At 33.4% G+C, this 27,703-nt stretch overlaps 1 protein-coding gene across 2 annotated transcripts in view; it reads right to left on the reverse strand.

Moving 5' to 3' along the window:
* Window positions 1-27,703, reverse strand: part of LOC111051254 (NADPH--cytochrome P450 reductase) — an 87,683-nt gene that overhangs the window by 42,775 nt on the left and 17,205 nt on the right. For both annotated transcript variants that reach the window (XM_039436947.1, XM_039436945.1), the window contains exons 2-3: window positions 9,901-10,064; window positions 5,131-5,326 (exon numbers count right to left, since the gene is read on the reverse strand). In XM_039436947.1, the coding sequence (XP_039292881.1) occupies window positions 5,131-5,326; window positions 9,901-10,058 (354 nt within the window). In that variant the 5' untranslated portion in view covers window positions 10,059-10,064. The remainder of the gene's footprint in view (window positions 1-5,130; window positions 5,327-9,900; window positions 10,065-27,703) is intronic.

Below are 27,703 nucleotides of genomic sequence, written 5' to 3' on the forward strand. Positions count from 1 at the left end.
CACGAGAACCAATCAGAGAAGGCCTTTTTGATAGGGCGACTTCTCTGATTGGTTCTCGTGGAATTAATCACGATTAAAATTCAACCGTCTTTTGTGCAACCGGGCCTCAATCTTGAAGCTATTCTTGGGGAGTCCGAAGGCAGCTGACACCAAACGATCAACTGATCATCACCAACAAGACAACATCACCAACACGATAACATCACGATCCATACTCTCAATGCATTGGGCCGACTGCGCCCTAACTTCGCCCTCCCAGGTATAACATAAAGGCAGTCATTCTATTCTATTCTGTAGAATTAATTCAACAATGAAGTGTTGAGCTGTTGTTTTGTTGATTATTATGAATAGTATAGCCTACATAAGCCAGCACTTTTATATTGTAATTCATCCACATGAATAGAGAGATGCATACAAGCATAGAGAAACAATAGTGTATGTAGATATCCCATGGTATAGGGCGTTTATGTCGCAACTTTTACTGTTATCCCAAGCCGATTACTGTCGAGTATTGTTGATTTTTACTGTTTTGACCGGGTAAGAGTGTATGAACGGCACAATATGAGAGACAACCAGCGTCATAAAGCTTCACGGGAAAGAACTACGTGGGCTATCGGCTTGAGATAACAGTAAAAGTTGCGACATAAACGCCCTATGCCATGGGATATCTACTTACACTATTGTTTCTCTATGATACAAGCTACCTTGGTCGCTTTACTGAGATCCCACCCATGGTTAAACTCTACGATTCAGAGCCTTGTATAACTATAGGTATGCATTGGCTATAACATATCTATACATAGCTGTAGATTGATTATTCTATGCTATGGGTCTTATAAAAGGCTTTAATAATTTCATTAAAACCAGTTACCTATGTATGGTCGCATTTACTATTATATGTTTCAATTGAGACAGCACATGGTTAAGGATTGCTTTCTTCAAAGTTGGATCAACTATAAGGTTAACCGTCCACTGGAACCGTATTCAACCGATCAGTGGATATTTGTTGAAGGTAAGATTATTGTAATGAATAACTAATTTAGTGGATATTTGTTTATTCTATTTTCAAAATCTCAATATAATATAATCATTATTTATGGAAAATTTCAGTTGCTATGATAGTAGTTAATTCAATAATTCGGCCGTTGGATCGGACGAATCTGCCGGCCGTTAATTCATTGGAACCGTTTACATCAGTCTAGTTTCCAATTATTGAATTAACTACTATCATAGCAACTGAAATTTTCCATAAATAATGATTATATTATATTGTTCAGCAAATGAGGTTCAGCAAAACGAGGCAAAGGTACTTGGAATAGTGCTGGACTCTGAACTCTCCTGGCGACCTCATTTAGACCAGCTAAAAAGCAAACTAAACTCAGCAGTATTTGTTCTAAGAACCGTGAAGAAATTGCTGGATGCAGGAACGCTTAGAAGTGTTTATTTTGCTGTGTTCCATTCTCTTCTTTCATACGGTGTTATATTTTGGGGCAATTCAACTCATGCAATACATATATTTAGGATTCAAAAGTGGGCAGTTAGAGTGATGGTGGGTGAATCTATTAGAGCAAGTTGTAGAGATTATTTCAAAGAGTTAAAGATTCTCCCACTACCAGGTGTATATATTTTAGAGGCTCTTTGTTTTATTGATAGGAATAAAAATAGGTTCAATACAGGAGAGTTGTTCCACTCATACAATACCAGATATAGCCAAAACCTCAGAGACGACATTCATCGAACTGGTATGTATGAGAGGGGGTAAAGAGTGCAGGAATTCGGCTTTATAATTCATTGCCAACACGCATAAAAGCTCTTACAGGTGAAAAGTTCAGAATTAAGGTGAGGGAGGAGTTGTTGCAGGTTTGTCCTTATTCCAGTGAGGAATTCTTTTTGCATTATAGAATGCAAAGATTGACGACTTAGATTATAATTGACAAATCCCTATACCCCTTTCATAGGTGGTCAGTGGGATGAAAAAAATGAAATGAAAAATGAAATGAAAATTGAGATTTTGAGAATCGAATAAACAAATATCCACTAAATTAGTTATTCATTACAATAATCTTACCTTCAACAAATATCGACTAAATTAGTTATTCATTACAATCATCTTACCTTCAACAAAAATCCACTGAATTAGTTATTCATTACTAAGCAAACAGATTCCTTTGAACATCACAACGATGATATCTTTTGTCTCGCATATCCCACAATGGAGCATGCTCTTGAACCAAACTTATCAACTTTTCATTGTCCATAGTTACAACTTTATAAAACAGAATAAGTTCAAAAAACAAAAACAGACAAGACTGTGAAACAATTTTGAGGTTAGGATAATGTTGTCTCAGCTCGACTTCGTCCGGATGGAGCCGGAAAATCCCATTCAAATCGGATCGAAAACTTGATCGGCCGGAGACGGCCGTGCACGGACGTATGAACCTGTTGCAATGGACGAGCATCTATAGCTTTCTTTGTTGGGGGATCTTTCGGACGAGTTCGGTAGTTTTCGGCCGATGCTAGTTCGGATGAAATCGGTTCCAGTGGACGACCCATCTAAGATCCGTTTCATCAATGTATGATCTCATTTACTATAATGCCCCAGTTGCACAAAACACTTGAGTTTTAATCATGATTAAATTACACGAGAACAAAATATCAGAGGAGGCATTTTTTGGAGAGAAGTCTTCTCTGATTGGTTCTCGTGGAATTAATCACGATTAAAATTCAACCGTCTTTTGTGCAACCGGGCCTCAATCTTGAAGCTATTCTTGGGGAGTCCGAAGGCAGCTGACACCAAACGATCAACTGATCATCACCAACAAGACAACATCACCAACACGATAACATCACGATCCATACTCTCAATGAATTGGGCCGACTGCGCCCTAACTTCACCCTCCCAGGTATACAACCATAAAGGCAGTCATTCTATTCTATTCTGTAGAATTAATTCAACAATGAAGTGTTGAGATGTTGTTTTGTTGATTATTATGAATAGTATAGCCTACATAAGCCAGCACTTTTATATTGTAATTCATCCACATGAATAAAGAGATACATACAAGCATAGAGAAACAATAGTGTAAGTAGATATCCCATGGTATAGGGCGTTTATGTCGCAACTTTTACTGTTATCCCAAGCCGATTACTGTCGATTATTGTTGATTTTTACTGTTTTGACCGGGTAAGAGTGTATGAACGGCACAATATGAGAGACTACCAGCGTCATAAAGCTTCACGGGAAAGAACTACGTGGGCTATCGGCTTGAGATAACAGTAAAAGTTGCGACATAAACGCCCTATGCCATGAGATATCTACTTATGCTATTGTTTCTCTATGATACAAGCTACCTTGGTCGCTTTACTGAGATCCCACCCATGGTTAAACTCTACGATTCAGAGCCTTGTATAACTATAGGTATGCATTAGCTATAACATATCTATACATAGCTGTAGATTGATTATTCTATGCTATGGGTCTTATAAAAGGCTTTAATAATTTCATTAAAACCAGTTACCTATGTATGGTCGCATTTACTATTATATGTTTCAATTGAGACAGCATTAAGTATTGCTTTCTTCAAAGTTGGATCAACTATAAGGTTAACCGTCCACTGGAACCGTATGCAACCGATCAGTGGATATTTGTTGAAGGCAAGATTATTGTAATGAATAACTAATTTAGTGGATATTTGTTTATTCGATTTTCAAAATCTCAATATAATATAATCATTATTTATGGAAAATTTCAGTTGCTATGATAGTAGTTAATTCAATAATTCGGCCGTTGGATCGGACGAATCTGCCGGCCGTTAATTCATTGGAACCGTTTACATCAGTCTAGTTGCCAATTATTGAATTAACTACTATCATAGCAACTGAAATTTTCCATAAATAATGATTATATTATATTGAGATTTTGAAAATCGAATAAACAAATATCCACTAAATTAGTTATTCATTACAATACTCTTACCTTCAACAAATATCCACTAAATTAGTTATTAATTACAATAATCTTACCTTCAACAAAAATCCACTGAATTAGTTATTCATTACTTATTCATTACTAACAGATTCCTTTGAACATCACGAAGATGATATCTTTTGTCTCGCATATCCCACAATGGAGCATGATCTTGAACCAAACTTATCAACTTTTCATTGTCCATAGTTAAAACTTTATAAAACAGAAGAAGTTCAAAAAACAAAAACAGACAAGACTGTGAAACAATTTTGAGGTTAGGATGATGTTGCCTCAGCTCAACTTCGTCCGGATAGAGCCGGAAAATCCCATTCAATTCGGATCGAAAACTTGATCGGCCGGAGACGGCCCTGCATGGACGTATGAACCTGTTGCAATGGACGATCATCTTAGCTTTCTTTGTTGGAGGATCTTTCGGACGAGTTCGGTAGTTTTCGGCCGATGCTAGTTCGGATAAAATCGGTTCCAGAGGACGGCCCACCTAAGACCCGTTTCATCAATGTATGATCTCATTTATTATAATGCCCCAGTTGCACAAAACACTCAAGTTTTAATCATGATTAAATTACACGAGAACAAAATATCAGAGGAGGCATTTCTTGGAGAGAAGTCTTCTGATTGGTTCTCTTGTAATTTAATCACGGTTGAAATTTAACAGGCTTTTGTGCAACCAAGCCAATGTATTTCCAGCTGACAGTTTAAACTAGAATGTGAGTTCAACCTTTCTGGATAGAGCGACCTGTATGCCGCATCCACACTCTTGCCCAATGCGTACAATTGACGACGAGCGCGAGAGTGTGGATGAGTGGTTTGCCAGCGCTCGCCTTCACTGGCCTTCGCTTGCCATCGCTCCGATTCTTGTCGAGTGAAGGCGAGTGACCAGCCGAGCATCCACAAATGGTCTCATTGCAGTGTGGATAGCAAGACCAACGTGGTCCAGCTTACCGGCTTGGCCAGCGACTCGGCAATAGTGTAGACTAGAAATTGAACTACAATTTTAGTTCAACTTTTTTGGAGAAAGTGAGCATCATGATTAATTTGAAAACGTTATAATATTTTGTTTGAACAATATTTTAGTTCAACTTTTTTGGAGAAGATGAGCATCATAATAAATTAGAAAAGGTTATAGTATTTTGATTGTATACCATATCGTACTCCTCAGGATCGGCGACCATGCCTTTCATCTGGTAGCGGACACCCTCCTTGGCCAGCCGACCCGCGAACTCCTCTCCTGTGCCCGTCTGACTGCCGTAGAACGCTACCAGGCTGCGACCCGACGTCTTCAGCTTCTTGATGAACGAATTGCCAGACGTATCTGACGATGATCCGAGTGCTGTCGGCCTGCAACAAGCATAGCAAATCAATGGGTCGATTCAATAAAAACTAACAATTTATAGTTCCAATTAATTTCAAACAAATGCATGAATTCCAGTCTGCTGTATAATCTTATTTGTTCATTGATTTTGCTGGCTTTGTCAGATTGAAATCGAGTTATTTTCAATTTAAGAGTTTACGCGTAAATGGAATCTTATTATGTATTTCTTGCTTGTCTATTATTATTATGATTCATAGTCTACATTGTATTGATTTCAATTTGACGAAATAAATTTGATTTGATTTTGTATAGTACTTCAGTGATTGCCACCTGTGATGTTTTCAACTGGTATAGTTTGTTTATCATTTGTAACAGTTTTATTTCAATATTTTATCCAGAGTTCAATTTTGTCATTCCAACATTAAAAATATTTCATCATTCATCTAGTTTCATTTAATCAATTTCAACATAGGAAATCAACAAATTAAATTCCTATAAGGTCCACGTTATAATGGCAGTGAACAATGTTGCCGATCCTTGTCTTGTCTATGCCTTCTATAGACGGTAGCTGATACAGGTTTATTGGTGTAATATTAACTGTTCATTCTCGTTTAAAATTATCAATTATATTTTATTAAGCAAGAAATTATATTTTTCAATAATTTCAAAATCAAGATGAAATATTTTGTTGATTAATTATTAATTCTACATTGTTAAAAGACGATCTGGCAACAGAGCAAAGCGAGAAAGAGATAGCGCTATCCGCTTTGTTGAATGATAGACAAGGATAGCAATACCATTGCTAGTCAAACACTGCCATTATAACGTGGACCTCACTATAGTCACATTTCCCATATTATGGGTCCCATTATAATGGGACCTAAAGGCAACTAACATAGCCACCTCTAATACAAGGCCCTGGCCTACGATATTGCAACGTCGCAAAGTAGGCCTAGAATCTAATACATGATTGGTGAAAAAGATCAGCTGGTATTTTTTAAAATCTTTTTCACCAATCATGTTATAGATTTTAGGCCTACACTGCGACGTTGCAATATCGTAGGCCAGGGCCTTGTATTAGAGGTGGCTATGCAACTAGTCATTAGTTCTAGCTATAACTAGTAGTTCAGTGAACAGTAAACCTCACGCAGTATTATCACCCACAAGTACCTAATGTCACTTGTTTTAAATGTTAACAAACTCAGTTCACGTTTGAATTTGTATTCCATATGATATAATTCATCCAGTTCCGTGATAGTCTTTCTATCTGATAAAAATAAATTTTTTACAATCAAAAATATTATAATTTCTCCAGCATTATTTAGTTCATTTGTTTATTTTTAATCACCTATTAAATTAGTTTCTCGAATGTGAGAGTATTGATACTAATGGGCACGCATAATACCATGACTGCAAAACGAAATATTGAAACCAAAGACCTTAAAGCTGCGATTAGACCAAAGCTATCAACAAAATGTTAATAACTCAATCCTTAAAGATTATATTATATTGAACATAACTTATCATACACATGATGAAGATGTGTGTTTGTCAACTTCCGTTCAATCTAATAGAATCTATAAGGATTAAGTTATTAACATTTTATTAATAACTTTTGTGTAAACCCAGATTAAAGATGCATACATCTTTAAGGTCTTTGATTGAAACTATAGACCTTATACAAAAAAATACAGTAATAGACTGGCTTCCCCACACATCTGTGTAATCACTTGTCAGCTGATTTATGATGAATAATTCTATAGTCTGATTTTTACTCTAATATTGGCGTATGAAGGAGGCTCCTTTTTCTTTTTATATTATCCTTGAGATGCAAAATTTCCAAAAACCTTGTATATAAGTCGACGCGCAATTTAAAAATGAACATACCTGTAAAATTTCATGAAAATCTATTACCGCGTTTCGCCGTAAATGCGCAACATATAAACATTTAAACATTCAAACATTAAGAGAAATGCCAAACCGTCGACTTGAATCTTAGACCTCACTTCGCTCGGTCAATTAATAAATTTTTTCTAACTAGTGCAGAATATTTAAATACAATTTAATAAAAATTAAGTTGAATAATCATTTGTGCTGATTGTAGGTCGGTTCAACTAGGAGTAATCTATATATATAAAAGCGAAATGGCACTCACTCACTGACTGACTGACTGACTCACTCACTCACTCACTCACTCACTCACTCGCAGTACTAAAAATCTACCGGACCAAAAACGTTCAAATTTGGTAGGTATGTTAAGTTGGCCCTTTAGAGGCGCACTAAGAAATCTTTTGGCAATATTTTAACTCTAAGGGTTGTTTTTAAGGGTTTAAAGTTCGTCTTTTAGCATGTATATTCTTCTTCTCCCAAACTCTTAATTATAATTGAAATTTCCATACCATATGTCACTATAGAACTATAATCTAGATAGAGTACCTCTTCGAAACAGTTGTTCTGGTAACTAAATTAATAATTTTGTCAGGTTGGCATTAAGTTGAGTTGACTTTGTTAGGTTGGCACCAAGTTGAAGATTTAAATGCATTTATCGCGGAAAAATTGATTTGGCACTGCTACTTCAATACTGAAAATATTATATTACTAGCAGTCAGGCTCGCTTCGCACGCCATATCCGTTTAGCCAGACGTTTAGTCTGGATCCCTGACTGGATCGTCCTAACATATGATAAAAATGCTCAAATGAAAAATGCAGGCGAGCGAAGCGAGCCTGCTGATTTCACTCATAGTCGATCCAGTTAGGGGTCCAGACGGATATGGCGAGCGAAGCGACCCTGACGGCTAGTCACATTATATAAGAAAAAATATCTGGAAAAAGCCATAGGAAACTCACTTACTAATGATGGAGAAGGTGACTGGTGACTTTCCTTTATTGAATTATTTGTTAGCCGACACCAACGCAGAATGTTCAATCTAGATCGGGTTCTTGACCTGAGCTCTCCTATTCATCCTTATGACCTTGATAGCTGATACAATACTTCTTATAGTAATTGATCCTTTTAAAATACAACGTACCACGGCTTCTTTTTTGTAACGTACTCTTACAATATCACTTTTCTCCCATAATAATATTATACTTTCCCCAGTCCTTACTCAGTATCTCAACTTTCTCCTTAAATTTCAATCACCTTAAATTTCTTCCAGAGACATACAATAATAATATACATTACTTAATGGTATAGTATATTTTGCACCTAGAGCAGAAAATGAGATTTTTCCGGCTCGAAATCGGTTTTCAAGTCCGAGGCCGTAGGCCGAGGACTAGAAAAGATTGAGAGCCGGAAAAACATTTTTGCCCGTAGTGCAAACGCTATTTTTCGCCACACACAAAAATAAACAATATATATATATATATATATATATATATATATATATATATATATATATATATATATATATATATATAATGAGAATAGTTGTTTACTAAGCACTTCCGAAAGCAGAAGTGGAAGGTGATAGCTCTAGCAAATCTGAGGTAATCTGAATATCAGGGAATTGTGTAAGTATTTTTATTTTTTATTCTGATTTGACTAAATAACCTAAAAGATGATGTTCAATTATGTGGTAGGTTGAGTTTACAACAGTCTCCAACTTATTGAAGGGTTCTCATACATATGACTCACTCTGTATGTGTCTACATTAGAAAAAATAAATACATAATTTCTTATTCATACAGAGTTGTATCTTCTTCTTCTTCTCCTTCTCCTTCTCCTTCTCCTTCTCCTCCTTCTCCTTCTCCTTCTCCTTCTCCTTCTCCTTCTCCTTCTCCTTCTCCTTCTCCTTCTCCTTCTCTTCTTATCTTCTTCTTCTTCTCTTCTTTTCTTTTTTCTTCTTCTTCTTCTTCTTCTTCTTCTTCTTCTTCTTCTTCTTCTTCTTCTTCTTCTTCTTCTTCTTCTTCTCTTCTTCTTCTTCTTCTTATTCTTCTTCTTCATCTTCTTATTCTTCTTCTTCATCTTCTTATTCTTCTTCTTCTTCTTCTTCTTCTTCTTCTTCTTCTTCTTCTTCTTCTTCTTCTCCTTTGACTGTACCTTATCCCATTTAAATGGTGTCGGCATTCCTTCCTCTTAGTCTGCCTCTCCACAAAGCCCTATCCAATGCTTGCTCTCTCTCCTCCAACCACTCTCCCGCAAGTCAGCCGCTATTCTATCTCCCCACCTCATCCTAGGTCTACCTCGTCCTCTCGCACCATCCAAAACCAAATCCTGTCCAACATAATCCTCCTCCCGTCGCTGTACATGCCCAAACCACCTCATCCTTGTCTCCTGCATTTTCTTTCCCAGTGGTCCAACTTTTACAGTGCCTCTCATCCTCTTTTACAGTTCTAAGTCTGTTAATATTTATCCTAAATTCCATTACTTAGGTCATTGTAGTTAGCAAGGATTTTTCTATTCATAATTCAAAATGTGATTATAATCTTTCATTCAATTCAAATACTGAGTTATGAAATTTTGTTCAACATAAGAGAGTTGAGAATATATAGAGTTAAGATATACAGAGTTGTATATACAATTAAAAACAGGACGTTTTGCTGCCGCAGTCTGTATTCTATTCTAAGTGTAATTCTGAGTATTTATTGATAAACTTACTGGATCGAATAGGACTTGTAACCATCTTCCTTCTTCTTATCTTTCATGAACCACCATGCAGCTATTCCTAGCAGGGCTGTGATGAGTAGAATGTCTAATGGTCCGAAGAACGACTCATCTTTCATAGATTCGGCTCCTAAATCAGCCTCCACCTCCATTTTCAACTGCAACAAAATAAATTTAATATTTAATTTTCATTCATTCATTTTATCGAGTCATTGATATACAATTCATTAAAATAATTTGTTCTTTATTCTTTATTGATTCACACTTACAATAAGTACATCATCAAAATGATAGGGAGAGAAAAAATAAGGTAACCTTGTGCTATTCCTCTCCCAAATTTAGCCCTTAGACTACCAATATGTCCCAGCAGAAATGACCAACCTCAGACTACAACTGGGACAATATGTCCCAATAGAAGTTCATCGAATCCCAGTGGGGGAATAGATCATCTAAACTACACAGTAATGAATCCCAGCTGTAGTCTAGGGTATATTCTGTAGAATACATCAGCTGTTAAGAACTATCTGATCGCCATATTATTGTGAATTGAGGTTATATTGTGGTTATATTTATGCTCTCATGCATACATTTGTCAGATGCTGGTTTTGTGCTGAATGAAGCTGTTCTAATGTGATTTGCAGTGTCATTTTGAGTTGAAAGTAAGTAAATAACTTCATATGATGTCAATAATAACAAGTGAACTTGAAATTGCAAAGCTATTCACTAAATTTTATTCATTTTATCGTGTTTTTTTTGGGACATATTATCCCAATGGTAAAAATCGTTATTTGATATTTGACGGAACAAGCTTCATAGACTATTATATGACTATTAACTATGACGGTAGTCATAGACTACCTATTTGGTGGTCTAAGGGTTAGATAAGGTTACACATAGTCCGAAATAGGTTAAGTCTTGTAGTAGAGATAAACATAGACTATTAACTATGACGGTAGTCATAGACTACCTATTTGGTAGTCTAAGGGTTAGATAAGGTTACACATAGTCCGAAATAGGTTGTCTTGTAGTTGTTCACTTCACAAAATTTTCAGTCCTTAACTATTTTCGCAAAGTATATTTTTAAATTTAGATGCTTCAAAACCAAACTTTTCATTAATTTAATTTATTGATTCATTAAAATAATTGGGGGAGGACCAACAGGCACATCCCAGAACTGTTCCTCCACCGAATTTTGATTCAGTACTTTAGTGAAGTCGAGTTCCACGATATGATGACCAATTTCATTCAAGAAAAATGTCTTACATCAACAAAAGAAACAAATCAAATTTGTATTAGTTAATGGAAGTTTTAATTGACGTACAGAGTTTATTACAATATTCTCAGATACTATTGTAGATGTGGATGAGTTTCAAACAAATAAGTTTCAGAATTATTTCTTTAAAATGTGAATATTTCTTATTTTATTGATAATAATGTGAAATGTTTCTTCTATGTTTGGTTTTTTCAAAATTATTTCTTTAATATGGGAATATTTCTTATTTTATTGATAATAATGTGAAATGTTTCTTCTATGTTTGGTTTTGAAGCATCTAAATATAAAAATCTACTTTGTGAAAATAATTAAGTACTGACAATTTTGTGAAGTGAACATACAAGACCTACCTATTTCGGACTATGTGTAACCTTATCTAAATTTGGGAGAGGAATAGCACAAGGTTATCTCATTTTTCTCCCCTATCATTTTCAGTCTCAAAATTAATTTCTTTAGAGTAATTTTAAGAGATTCAAGTTCAAAGTGAACTCTAGAGACAGATATAAAAAATACTCTTTCTCTCTCTCAAAATTCATTTCATGCTAGAAGTATTTATTAATTTTCCTATTTTCTCATCTTGCTTATAAGGTTTGTAGCCATATTGCTCTTGTTGCTCCTTCGATCCTGTCATTCCGTCGTAAATGTTGTATTTATTTCCCATAAATACTGAATCATAACCATAAATACCATATTGTATGAATCAATAAATCAATAAAGTACCACATAAGTTGACAAATTTATATTAACCAATAAGATACAAAATACTATCAGATATGAATATAAGTATGGAAAAAGATCATAATTATTTACTGTAGTTTAACTGTGAATTTCGACAATATTTCATGCTCAACAGGAGATCATAAGAAGATCCTAAAAAGATCATGATTATTTACTGTAGTTTAACTGTGAATTTCGACATATTTCATGCTAACAGGCAGGCCTAATAATGAAATGTTCAACCATGATCACACAGTGGAAATTTTGCAATTTCAATGTTCATGACGGAGTAGCTTTGAAGCTAATAATTCTTCCTACAGTGAGGTCCACGTTATAATGGCAGTGGAGAAGGATATAAGAACAACGTTGCCGATCTTCTGTCTTGTCAATGCCTTCTATAGACGGTAGCTGATACAGGTTTATTGATGTAATATTAACTGCTCATTCTCGTTTAAAACAATCAATTATATTTTATTAAGCAAGAAATTATATTTTTCATAATTAAGATGAAATATTTTGTTGATTAATTATTAATTCAACATTGTTAAAAGACAATCTGGCAACAGAGCAAAGCGAGAAAGAGATAGCGCTATCCGCTTTGTTGAATGATAGACAAGGATAGCAATACCATTGCTTATTAAATGCTGCCATTATAAAGTGGACCCGACTATACAGTTGCATGATTATAATTGCACATCCCATTTCCTGAAATACTACCGCAAATGTAAATAGTTATAATTCTGCAGAAGAGATTCAAGTTCACGCTTGTAATGACCTTTACATAATAATGGTCTGACATTCAGTTTGTATTACTTTTCAGTGTCACTGGCAGAAAACTCCTCAAACGTTCGTTCCTTTTTCAGGTGAAATTCCAGGTTTACAATGATTAAAGCTGCGTTTACACCATAGTTATTAACAAAAATGTTAATAACTTTATAGATTCTATTAGATTGAACGGAACTTGACAACACATATGTTCATCATGTGTATGATAAGTTATGTTCAATCTAATAGAATATATAGTTATAACCATTTTGTTAATAACTTTGGTGTAAACGCAGCTTTAGTGTGCCATCAGCTGATTGTAAAGGCTCATTGATGGTCGGTTGTTTTACATTTCATTCATAAGATGAGTTTACAAAATTACTATAATTTATTTAACCATCAACATAATCGATTAATAATTGATTATTTAAAGCTGCGTTTACACCAAAGTTATTAACAAATTGTTAATAGATTAATCTTTATAGATTCTATTAGATTGAACATAACTTATCATACACATGATAAACATATGTGTTTGTCAAGTTCCGTTCAATCTAATAGAATCTATAAGGATTAAGCTATTAACATTTTGTTAATAACTTTGGTGTAAACGCAGCTTATGTGATAATCATGAGAATTTAGACGAAATGAAAAAGTTCCTGAATTTCAACTTGAACTTCAGCAATAGAATTTGTTTGGTTTCCTATTCATCAACTGAATTAATTGTATGTATAAATTAGATAGGTAATGAATAATATTAATTTCGTTGTGAAATTGAAATGAATATATTATAATCGATTTATTGTGATGTGCAAAATTCTCTCCACTTTATAAATTCAACTTTATTGTAAATAAGTGTTCATTATTTTTTTTTTAAATAAAGATTGGTTTGATATTGTTTAAATTGAGCCCCTGCCGTTGTAATTAATTTAATTTATTTAATAAAAAAATTTCATTATTTTTCTAACATAAAGATTGGTTTATTGGTTTTATTTTGTTTAAATTGATCCCCTGTCGTTGTAATTAAGTTGTTCTTTTAATAGCAAACATTACATAAATTACTCTCATGCTAAATAGACCGATAAACTTCTGTTATACTAAACAAATTATTTACAAAAAAATATAGGTCTAAGCCGAAATTAATAGAGGTAGTCGCTATTTTGAGACATCACATTGAACATCTTTATCTCATGCCAAAATTTCATTGATTTTGAAATGAATAGTCTAAATAGCAACTAGCTAAAATTGATTACAATATTATCAGTCATTTGTCAGTTGATGGCATTCCATGGTGGAAAGATCATTGAGGAAGTTCTATATTGTTCTAATTCAACAAAAATACGGATTTGATACTGTAGATATATCAGAGACAAATAAATAGACACTTTAACATAACAGACAATTAAACAGTATCTTTACTCTATGATCATATACACTAATTAATATGTGTATGAAAACACAACATGTTTGTCAGTAAGAGCACAAATTCGATAAATATTTCACCGATGACATCAACATTATTATTTACAATTAGATACAAATATATTAATATTGCAGAATGTAAATAAAACCGTGACGTAGATTAAGTGAGAAAATTTTTCCTTATTTTGGTTGTTTTTAGTACGCGCTTCAGATCATAGTGGTTAATTTATACGAAAATTGAATATTACAATATCATCTTAAACATAATGAAGGAAATAAACTTCATAGACATGTACGGGATAGGAAATGCATGAATGACGCATCATCACGTCTTAACTAGGCCTACTCAACTGATTAACTGGTAATAGACTTTAAATTCAAGGTTTCAGTAGATCAAGTTTTCAAAGCTTCAGTGTTGGAGATAGGCCTATATAAACTATAGAGTGGAGACTACTTTTGTACTTATTTATTAATTCATTTAAAAAATTTGGTGTGACGCACTCACACAACTTTCCTTGCCGTTATGAAAATTGATCACCTGACGCTAGTGTTACCGCGCATCTCAAGTCTACTATTCAAAGATTTGAGCCAGCTGGTGACAGGGCAATAACGCTGGAGACACACATGAGATCTGCTATCTCTTCATAGTGAATGATTTAATAGAATCAACAATAATTTGCAATTGAATAATCACATTTTCTCAAATTTAAAGCTTACTTTCAATTTTAGGTGAAAATGTTACTGAACAATAAATGTAGAGATTTTCATGCTCAATCTACTCCACTTGATTTTTTTTGTTTCAATTGTATCTGAATTGGGAATCTATCTGCATTGATGGGGCGGAGCTCCTGAAATTTTTACAGATATGGGACTTGTGGCAGTTGATAGAGCATATCGATGACTATTTTACGTATGAATTTGATCAAAATCGTTGGAGCCGTTTCCGAGAAAATCACGAAAAACCCTGTTTTTGACAACATTTTCGCCATTTTAGCCGCCATCTTGAATCGCATTTGATCGAAATTGTTCGTGTCGGATCCCTATAGTGATAGGACCTTAAGTTCCAAATTTCAAGTCACTCCGTTAATTGGGAGATGAGATATCGTGTACACAGACGCACATACACTCTCACATACACTCACACACACACACACACACACACACACACACACACACACACACACACACACACACACACACACACACCAATACCCAAAAACCAGTTTTTTGGACTCAGGGGACCTTGAAACGTATAGAAATTTAGAAATCGGGGTACCTTAATTTTTTTCGGAAAGCAATACTTCCTTACCTATGGTAAAAATGAATTATTGGAAGTTGTATAAAAAGAATGTGACTTCAATTCAAATAACTTGAAAATTAAGGTGAAATAAAAACACACTTTTTTATGTATTTGAACACGACATGCAGTCAATTATTAAGTAAATAATTAAAAACTTTTACTTACTGACTGAAGCACTTTCAATCGTCTAGCGATCATTTTCAACAGTCAAATTTTCAAACAGTCAACGATCATTTTCACTGTTGAAAATGATCGCTAGACGATTGAAAGTACTTCAATCAGTAAGTAAAAGTTTTTAATTATTTACTTAATAATTGACTGCATGTCGTGTTCAAATACATAAAAAAGTGTGTTAATACAAAGCAGCTCGGAATGGATCAAGAAACCATCACCTGAAATAAAAAGATATTGTCAATTCCACATAGTATAGTATATATTACACTAGCCGTCAGGCTCGCTTCGCTCACCACATCCGTGTAGCCAGGGGGCTCCGCCCCCTGGACCCCCGACTGGATCGTCCAAGAATGAGATCAGCAGGCTCGCTTCGCTCGCCTGCATTTTTCATTTGAGCATTTTTATCATATGTTAGGACAATCCAGTCGGGGGTCCAGACTAAACGTTTGGCTAAACGGATATGGCGAGCGAAGCGAGCCTGACGGCTAGTAATATAATATTCCCAGGATTGAAGTAGCAGTGCCCAATCAATTTTTCCGCGATACATGCATTGAAATCTTCAACTTGGTGCCAACCTAACAAAGTCAACTCAACTTAATGCCAACCTGACAAAACTATTAATTTAGTTGCCAGTTAGCAACTGTTTCGAAGAGGTACTCTATCTAGATTATAGTTCTATAGTAACATATGATATATGATCTGGAAATTTCAATTATAATTAAGAGATTGGGAGAAGAAGAATATACATGCTAAAAGACGAACTTTAAACCCTTAAAAACCACCCTTAGAGTTAAAATATTTCCAAAAGATTTCTTAGTGCGCCTCTAAAGGGCCAACTGAACATACCTACCAAATTTGAACGTTTTTGGTCCGGTAGATTTTTAGTTCTGCGAGTGAGTGAGTGAGTGAGTGAGTCAGTCAGTGAGTGAGTGCCATTTCGCTTTTATATATATAGATAATCCATTATGTGGAATTGACAATATCTTTTTACTTCACCATAATATGGAGAAATTCTACAACATCTCTATGCCAAGTGTTAATTCTAACTTGAAAATACTGAATAATTATTGATTTAATATTCTCTATAACTCACTGAATTTGGCAAACACTTTGATGCCTTATGTAACAAATTATTGTGACCGGTATACACGTGAACCTTCTATTTATAACTCAAGGAAGTCAATACTGAAGAATTTTCTCTGAAATTGGAAAATCCTTTTAAAATGTATAATTCAATAGCTATTACAACTCAAGGCCATTTTTTATGCAATACCGTGGGAATTGGGAACTTCCTACATTACTACAGAGAGTGCAGAATTATTGATGTGTGTGATAAAATACTCAGACAAGGTTATTGGGTGAATCTGCAACTGGAATCAATTTTATTTTCAGTTTTTAGTTTTAAATGTGAATAAAATTTTGATTTAATATTCTAGGATTTACTCTTTATTTACTGGAGGTTTACATAGAAAATAAGTAGATCTATGAATTACAAAATATTATTTCATAAATATTGGATTAAAAAAGATGAATTAATTTATCTCTTTTCTGTATAGGGCTACTTTTTATAGAAATAGAAAGAAAAATAAAAATTTTTCACTTGAAAATGGCATCAATGTCCGAAACATGTTGTGATTAAATAATTCATAAAGGGTACTGTGATTTTTATTTTTCTTTCTAAGATGAATTAACTATGAGGTCGACGTTATAATGGCAGTGGAGAACAGAGTAGCCGATTCTCTGCCTTGACACTGCCCTCTATAAATGATAGTTGACATTGGTATATCTAATGTAATATTACAGTAAGTGTTCATCATTGTTTAAAATAATCAATTATATTTTATTCTTTTTTTGTGTAGTTGAGAAGTTGATATTGTGGTAATTATTCATATTGAATGAAAAAGACTAAGAAATTGTCAAAAAACCACTGATTTATTGATACTTAGAATCTTAGAACCGGTCTTTCTAAGTATCAATAAATCTGTGGTTTTTTGACAATTTCTTAGTGTTTTTCATTCAATATATATTTTATTCGTTAAGAGATTATATTTATCAATAATTAAATAATACATTTTTATAATTGAGATTGAATAATTTGTTAAACAATTTTCTTTCATCATTGTTCAAAAAACCATCTGGAAACGTTGCTGAGCTAGAAAAGGGCAGCGCTACCTGCTTTGTCGAATGATAGACGAGGATAACAACACCAGTGTTAATCGAATACTGCCATTATAACGTGGACCTCACTATATCAACATTTTTATAGATTTATAGCACAGTACCCATGTATACTACTATAACAATAACTAGCAGTTCTGTGAACAGTAGACCTCACGCAGTATTCTCATCCACAAGTACCTGATTGAAACTATAGACTTTATGGAAATACAGCAATAAGACTGGCTTCTCCACACATCTGTGTAATCACTTGTCAGCTGATTTATGATGAATAATTCTATTGTTTGATTTTTACTCTAGTATTGGCGTATGAAGGAGGCTCCTTTTTCCTTTTATATTATCCTTGAAATGCAAAATTTCCAAAAACCTTGTATATACGTCGACGCGCAATTAAAAAAGAAACATACCTGTCAAATTTCATGAAAATCTGTTACCGCGTTTCGCCGTAAATGCGCAACATATAAACATTTAAACATTCAAGAGTAAATGCTCAACATATAGACATTTAAACATTAAGAGAAATGCCAAAACGTCGACTTGAATCTTAGACCTCACTTCGCTCGGTCAATAATTCAGAAATAACTATACAAAACAATCCCTACTAACTTTCTTTGTAAGACAGTAAACACGAGAGTCTATGTAGAATAAAGAATTTCAAAGAAGCTGTGGCTGATAAGCCTTTTCTTCCGCCATAAAAATCTGTTGAGCTATATTAAAAACAAACAAAAACTTCCGGAAAAGCATATTTGGCTATTACAGTAAGTTATGAAATAAATTCTAAATATTTCGGAGATATGTTCGATTGATTGAATGGTGGTCTTAAATTTGAGAACATTTTTTTTATTTTAATTGAGCAATGTGTGGATAAACAAACATTACAGAAATTATGAAATAAATGGACGATTAACTTGATTGGTTATCATAAATTTTGGGACAAAGATAAATTAAAAATGTCTTTGATTACAGCAGAGAGTGTGTGTGTTCACAATAATGTGAGATATGAGATGTGAGACAAAAACCGTTAAAATTGTCAAGTGATAACAATTCTAGGACTGTCAGTTCAAAGTACAAAGATTGCTTAATATAGGCTTAACTTTAGTGAGGTCCACGTTATAATGGCAGTGGAGAAAAATAGGAAAACAACGTTGTCAATCCTCTATCTTGTCAATGCCTTCCATTGACGGTAGCTGATACAGGTTTATTGATGTAATATCAACTGTTCATTCTCGTTTAGAATAATCAACTATATTTTATTATGCAATGAATTATATTCGTCAATAATTGAATAATGAATTTTCATAATTAAGATGAAATATTTTGTTAATAATGATAGGAGAACAACGTTGCCGATCCTCTGTCTTGTCAATGCTTTCTATAGACGGTAGCTGATACAGGTTTAGTGAACGGTTCATTTTCGTTAAAAATAATTTCATTATGCAATAAATTATATTCTTCAATAATTTAATAATGAATTTTCATAATTAAGATGTAATATTTTGTTGATTAATTAATAATTCTACATTGTTAAGAGACGATCTGGCAACAGAGCAAAGCGAGAAAGAGATAGCGCTATCCGCTTTGTTGAATGCTAGACAAGGATAGCAATACCATTGCTAATCGAACACTGCCATTATAACCTGGACCTCACTGTAAGGTAACGACTCTAAGATAAATAATTTACCATAAAATTTCTACATAACGCTTCATCTTCTTAGTAATTTTCGGGGTTCTTCAATTTTTTAACTATTAATTGCAGTGATATTTCCATTATAAGATGGTTGATTAGCTTGAGCTGGTGTGTTGATATAATAACCTTAAAAACGACATTAAAAGTACAAAGATTGCTTAATATAGGCTTAACTTTAGTGAGGTCCACGTTATAATGGCAGTGGAGAAAAATAGGAAAACAACGTTGTCAATCCTCTATCTTGTCAATGCCTTCCATTGACGGTAGCTGATACAGGTTTATTGATGTAATATCAACTGTTCATTCTCGTTTGGAATAATCAATTATATTTTATTATGCAAGAAATTATAATTTTCCATAATGGAGATGTAATATTTTGTTAATAAATTACTAATTCTACATTCTTGAAAGACGATATGGCAACAGAGCAAAGCGAGAAAGAGATAGCGCTATCCGCTTTGTTGAATGCTAGACAAGGATAGCAATACCATTGCTAATCGAACACTGCCATTATAACGTGGACCTCAGTATAAAAACTGGAAACGACTCCAAGATAAATAATTTACCATCAAATTTCTACATAAAGCTTCATTTTCTTAGAGAAGTCATTTTCAAGAGACTTCATTTTCAAGAGATAGCCATATTTTTCAACAAGCCAAAATTTTAACAATCTTTCTTTAGAAATTAGAGAGCTGCCAATCTATAAATTCAAACAGATTTTAAAAAGTAAATTGACAGAGAGTGCCTACTATTCGGTGGATGAGTAGGCTATCTCCAGTGTTCAATATAATCAATGCTCATCATGCAACATGTACCTTTTAATTTTTGGTAAAACTAAATAACTTATTAAATATTATTAATATGAATTGTAGTTTGTTTTTAACTAAGTCAAATTGTTATTGTAATATTTTCATATATTACACGATTTCTATTATCTTAATGCTTTATTTTATATCATAATTTCTCTTTTATTTCACAAGAGTTATATTATTGTTATTATTTTTTTGACGTGCTCATACAATGTAAAGTTGTTCTGGCAATAAAGAATCTTGAATCTGAATCTTGAATCTTAGTCATTTTGGGGGGTTAATCTTCAATTTTTTAACTATTAATTGCAGTGATATTTCCATTATAAGATGGTTGTTTTGCTTGAGCTGGTGTGTTGAGATAATAACCTTAAAAACGACATTATACTGGTTGAGTTTTTGCTACCATAAACGGTTGCCGGTAGCAAGTTATTATTCCATTGTAGTTTACTCAATGAACTAGGAAATGTAGTTTTTTACTAGTAAACACATACGGGAATACAGGAAAGCGGTGAAACACATCATTATCATCTATTTCTAGAACTGATTGGATGATTTGATTCCTGAAGACATGAGTCGAAACAAAATAATTATTTCAGGATAGGAAATTTTAGACAACACAGGGAAATTTTAATAAGAATTAAATCTCAGACAACAGATGGTAATTTTAATAATAATAATTAAATCTTAGACAGTAGTATTCTAATTGTTTGATAATTGACCGAGCGAAGTGAGGTCTAAGATTCAAGTCGACGGTTTGGCATTTCTCTTAATGTTTAAATGTTTATATGTTGCGCATTTACTGCGAAACGCGGTAATAGATTTTCATGAAATTTGACAGGTATGTTCCTTTTTAAATTGCGCGTCGACGTATATACAAGGTTTTTGGAAATTTAGCATTTCAAGGATAATATAAAAGGAAAAAGGAGCCTTCTTCATACGCCAATATTAGATTAAAAATCAGTCTGTAGAATATTATTAATCATAAATCACCTGTTTAGTGGACTACAATACTACCCGTTCAAAAACATCGAATATCTTGAAAATGTATATTTCCATCAACGTTAGTAGACAGTAGTTGACTATAATACTACCCGTTCAAAAACATCGAACATCTTGAAAATGTATCTTTCCATCAACGTTGTAGACAGTTGCAGCCAGACCTGATAACTTATTAATTGTATGCAATCAATAGTTCATTTAATAGTGCATAAAAATTGCATTCAATAAGGAATGCAATCAATAGTCCACACAGCAGCTGATTTTTCTCCAAGTTACATTGAGATTATTGAATTGCATGCGTCATAGCATGCAATTTATAATCCACTCGACAGCTGATTTATGATGAATAATTCTATAGTCTGATTTTTACTCTAATATTGGCGTATGAAGGAGGCTCCTTTTCCTTTTATCTTATCCTTAAAATTCAAAATTTCCAAAAACCTTGTATATACGTCGATGCACAATTTAAAAAGGAACATGACTGTCAAATTTCATGAAAATTTATTGCTACGTTTCGCCGTAAATGCGCAACATATAAACATTTAAACATAAAGAGAAATGCAAAAACCGTCGACTTGAATCTTAGACCTCACTTCGCTCGGTCAAAAAATTCATTGAAAAATCTATTTTATTGTCAAATAAAATATGATTGATTAATTTTAAACAAGAATGAACAGTTGATGAATTACATCAGATATACCGGTATCAGTTATCCTCTATAGAATGCAGTGGCAAGTCAGACAATCGGCAACACTGTTCTGCTATCTTTCTCCACTGCCATTATAATATGTGAATGTTCACTAAGGAAGCAGGAAACACGGGTTACAAATGTCAATTAAAGGCTACTCAAAGGTGGGTAATATTCAGAGCTCACTTAGCATTAACTACGGGTGACGTGGTCATTTAGTCATGAGTTTCTTATACAGTTGAGTTTGGAGGCGCGTGCGCTACTGATGTTTATTCAGAACTGGACTTTTAACATAAATTAAATTAGACTGGTGAGACATCCTTGAAATAATCTCTGGCATTAGAAAGGAAAAAGAAAACGAAAGTTGTGTCTTGGTGTCATTTTTCATTGAAATAAACCTATTTCATTCAAATATTACTCACAAAAACGTACTAAAACTATGTAAACCTATAATAGAAATTGCTAGTTTTGAAATATGGAATTTTTTCACATCATTTGTGGAAAATGTCATTTTTGGGTAAAAACTATTTGCTAGTTTTTAATATTTAAGGCTGTGCAAAGGCTGAAAATAAATTTTCTAATGGTGATATTTTTCAAAGTTTTTCGATTTGTATATCATCAAGGTATCAAAATGAAAAAGTTTTCTCAGGAAAACATTTTTTCCGATCATTATTTTTTGAGATATGAGCGCCTAAAGTTTAAATTTTTGGAGCAGCACATTTCAAATTCAGTAAGAGATAAATCCATGAGATTTGGAGGATTGATTCTTTATGGTATAGTAGATCTATTGAAACGAGAATTCTCTGAAAATATAAATTTTTGATAAAGTTATTCAATTTACCAAAAATAACTCAACAAGAAGTTATTTTTGGTCATTTTTAGTAAATTGAATAACTTTCTCAAAAATTTATATTTTCAGAAAATTTTTATTTTACTAGATCATGGAGAATCAATCCTTCAAATCTTATGTATTCATCTCCTACCGAATTTGAAATGTTCTGTCCCAAAAATTTAAACTTTAGGTGCTCATATCTCAAAAATTAATGATCGGAAAAAAATGTTTTCCTGAGAAAACTTGGTGATATACAAATCGAAAATCTTTGAAAAATATCACAAGTAGAATGTTTATTTTTAGCCTTTGCACAGCCTTAATAATTTAAACCCATGTGAAATTTATCACATTTGTGGAAAATGTTATTTTTGGGCACCAGAGTTGACCACATTATCCATTGCTCATCAGATCTAAAATCCAGAAATTATTCAGTATGAAAATAGAGTATTGTTATTAAAATTTATTAAAACAATTGCATTTTGAATTTAGCAATATCAATGTCTTTCGCTCTTTTGTACCAGAGACAAGATATATTAATATTTTTATATAATGTATTATTTTCTCTATATTCGTACTTAGCAATGTCTGAATTAAGCTAGTAAAAAATTATATCTATAAAAGTTTATTTATCCTTGTTACAGTTCATTAGATTGTATTTACACTATTCATTTACAAAAATACATAGGCCTAATGAAGTTGATGATTAGAAGAGAAATCAACATTTCATATACTGTCTGTCTCTCTCTATATTTATCAACAAAACTGTCCCAAACCTGTCAATACATAATTCATTATTATTGTATTATAGGTCCTAGAGATACTGTATTTTCAACTTCATATCTTGAATTTCGCCAGTATTATCATTGCAATTATTCTTACAATTGTTACAATTTTACAGTACTCATATTTTTTCCACACTACTTGACATTTAGTGAATTTTATCAAAACTATTTTCATTCATTTCCTTATGTGGTAACCAGTTACTGAAATATTATAATTTGTCAAGATGTTACACGTATACTATTTTATCACTAGAGCGAAGTTTTCCCTAAAATATTAGATTAAAAAAAGCAGCACCAAATAAATAAAGTGGCCTTGAAGAGTTGCTGAATTTTTTAATATAAATGTAAGGATCTTTTTCCATTTGATAAATTGGATTTAAAGAGATTCTATAAGTAGAAAATAATAGAAAAAATATATCAATAATAAGAGATAGTGTATTAGTTGTTTAGATAGTAGTTATAAATAAATTATTATTAAACGAAAATCCAAATTAAATTCTGTAAATCACTCCGAAGACTTCTGCTACTGAAAATATTGACAATAGGGTAAACAGCTAGATGGAAATTCGATTAGAGCTACTATACAAACATTATTTGTCAGCCAGGGAATTATTTGTCAATAAATATTATTAGTTGTAGATCAGTTAAAGACATCACAGTTAGTTAGGTAAAGATATTTATAGGTGAGATAATTGAATCTTATTTTTACTTAATAAATAAATAAATATACTTAATAAATTTTTTAAATAATTTTTACTTAATAATTAAGTAAAACCAGATGAATAATTCTTGTTTCAATCCTACACCAACAATAATTGAATTGTCTGAAACTACAAAGGTTTATTATACTGTTGATGGGTAAATACAAAACAATTGAAACGTTAGTCAACTGATCTTGACACTGTTTATCACTCAAGAGCCTCTCAACTATAAAAGCAGTCCCCTGTCAAATTCCACATCAACTGTAACCATCATGTCATTAAGTTTTGTTGACATTGACCTGACTGTTTGATCCTAGTAATGGCGAATTTATGTATAGAGAGCTCTGACACTTGTAGGTATAGTATTATCTTGATGATTGTAGTTTTTCCCTGAGCATGATTCCTACTTGAGCCATTGTGCTTGAACAAGACTATGTTGTGAGGAGCAAGAAGGTTCTTAGTATAGATTAAAACAATGTACCTAGAACATGAAAGTTTTAGAAACATGTAATGTAGTCTAGGTACATTGAAATCAACAGTTAATTGAAGTTTCATTTTGAATGAAAAAGACTGAGAAATTGTCAAAAAACAACTGATTTATTGATAATTAGAAAGACCGGTTTCGGTTATTACACCATTGTCAATCTCTGATAAACTTGTCAATCTCTGGAGTTTATCAGAGATTGACAATGGTGTAATAACCGAAACCGGTCTTTCTAATTATCAATAAATCAGTGGTTTTTTGACAATTTCTCAGTCTTTTTCATTCAATATGAATAATTACCACAATATCAACTTCTCAACTACACAAAAAGTGAAGTTTCATTTCTCTCTCATTTCATTTCCGCTATTCATTCTCAAGTTTCATTTTTAGCTATTCATCTTTCATTCATGAAATCATCTATATCTATAATCCATACTATACTAAAGGGAAGTAGGAAGAACTGGCTTATACACGTACAGGATAGGAAATTCACGAAAGACGCATCATCACGTCTCAACTACTGGACTTAACAACTTGAAATTTTACATATTGGTTCTCAATTCACCGAGGATGGTTATAGGCCTAATTTAAATTCTTCACGATTTCAGTAGGTCAAGTTTTCAGTTTATCAAGTTGAACCCTTTTAATTAAACCCTTGCGGAGTACGGGTTAACTGCTAGTCATAAATAGAAACGTTTTAATTAGCATTCATCCCCCCATTATCACCTTGGCTTAAAATACTTGTAGAAAGTTTTGCCTTTGTAAATTAATAAATAAAAACATAGCTCAACTATTCAGCACAGCACAACACACAATTCAGCTATTTATTTGATGAAGTTTTTCCTGAGGATTATGTTCTTATGAGCCTTAGAATTATGTGTGGGGGATAGGAGACGTGGTGATGGAAAATCACGCACAAGTCTGGAGCTCATGTGGGTATCACCCTCATCCAAGGCAAGGATAGCAACACCAATGTTAATCAGATATTGCCATTATAACATGGACTTCACTATAGCTATTGTATCAAAGTGCTCTACAGTACAAACTCTAGATCTTGGAAAACTACTCTGTGAGAGATAGTACAAGAATATATCACATGGTGTAAGGCGTTTAATTGATGTTCCAATTTTCAATGTTAACCCAAGCCGATAGTCCTAGTAGTTGGTTTTGGTGAAGCTATGTGACGCTGGTAACCTCTCATACTGTGCTGTTCTTACACCCTCACACCAACAACACAGTAATGATAGACAGTAGTCGACAGTAATTGACTTGAGTTAAAAAAAAATCTGCTTGAAATTAGGAACATAAACGACCTATACCATGGGATATCTTCTTATATTTTATCTATGGTAGTAGACAGTAATTGACTTGGGTTAACAAAAAATCTGCTTGAAATTAGGAACATAAACGACCTATACAATAGGATATCTTCTTATATTTTATCAATGGTAGTAGACAGTAATTGGCTTGAGTTGACAAAACATCGGCTTAGAATTGTGAACATAAACGACCTATACAATGGGATATCTTCTTATATTTTATCAATGGTAGTAGACAGTAATTGGCTTGAGTTGACAAAAAATCTGCTTGAAATTAGGAACATAAACGACCTATACCATGGGATATCTTCTCATCTATTATCTATGGTGAGATTCAACTCCTCCTTACAAATAACCTCAAATTTTTCCATTCAAGCAAAGCAGACAGTTGGAGTAGACCTAGTTTGAAGGTCATCTGCAGCGTGGATCAGGTCAAGGTCATCACCAGACCTACCTGCCGGCCTAGAGGCAGCGAGGACATGCACTAAGCACACTTGCTTGCGCACACTTCCACGTTATAATGGCAGTATGTGATCAACATTGGTGTTGCTATCCTTGTCTATCATTCGTCAAAGCAGGTGGCGCTATCCTCTGCCGACCCCGCACTGTTCCCAGATAGTTTTTCAACAATGTAGGAACATAATCAATTAGCATAACATTCAATCAATCAATCAAATTTCATTTATTGACCGAGCGAATTCAGGTCTAAGATTCAAGTCGACGGTTTGGCATTTCTCTTAATGTGTTTATATGTTGCGCATTTACGGCGAAACGCGGTAATTGATTTTCGTGCAGTTTGACAGGAAAATTCCTTTTTAAATTGCGCGTCGACTTATATACAAGGTTTTTTGAAAATTTTGCATTTTAAGGATAATACAAAAGGAAAAGGAGCCTCCTTCATGCGCCAATATTAGAGTAAAAATCAGACTATAGAATTATTCATCATAAATCATTGTATTATTAATTGCATATAATGCCGCATGCAATTTAATATCTCAATGTAACTTAGTTAAAAAATCAGCTGTTGTGTGGACTATTAATTGCATGCAGTAAGGCATCCGTAGCATAGTATTTTTCCCGACTTTTCTCTGCTTTCAACTCGGTAAGCTTTTAATGATAGTAGCATAGCTGTTTACATGAAATTGTTAGCATTGTCGATACAACAACCCAAACAGTTTATACACCGATATCTCGCCGACACGACACGACAGGACAGAATTTACTCTGGTGGACAGTATTGGAGGAGATTGTGGTTTATAACTGCGCGAGGTCTACTGTTCACTGAACTACTAGTTTAGTGAGTTGCATAAAAAACAAGCTTCGCAACATCGAATCGTCACAATCAATAATGAAACACAGAACATTATAAAGCAAGGAGGAGACGTCTAAAACAACACTGCCTCTAGGAGGACCCCATTCAACCACATCCATGAAAATGTATTATTCAATCATTGAATAATAAACATTTATGACAAATAAATCATATTCTTCTATTTTAAACAAAAATGAACAGATAATATCTACAGCTCAAAATGAACAGTTATTTTCTAGAGCTCCTAAGGACATCACCCTCTCAGATCAACGCTATAACTTTTGGCGGGCTTGTTGCAACCATGAGGTAATTCTGAAGTTGATAAGTTTAGTGAGGTCCACGTTATAATGGCAGT

Source organism: Nilaparvata lugens, chromosome 10 (assembly GCF_014356525.2).
Source record: "Nilaparvata lugens isolate BPH chromosome 10, ASM1435652v1, whole genome shotgun sequence".
Lineage (NCBI taxonomy): Eukaryota > Metazoa > Arthropoda > Insecta > Hemiptera > Delphacidae > Nilaparvata > Nilaparvata lugens.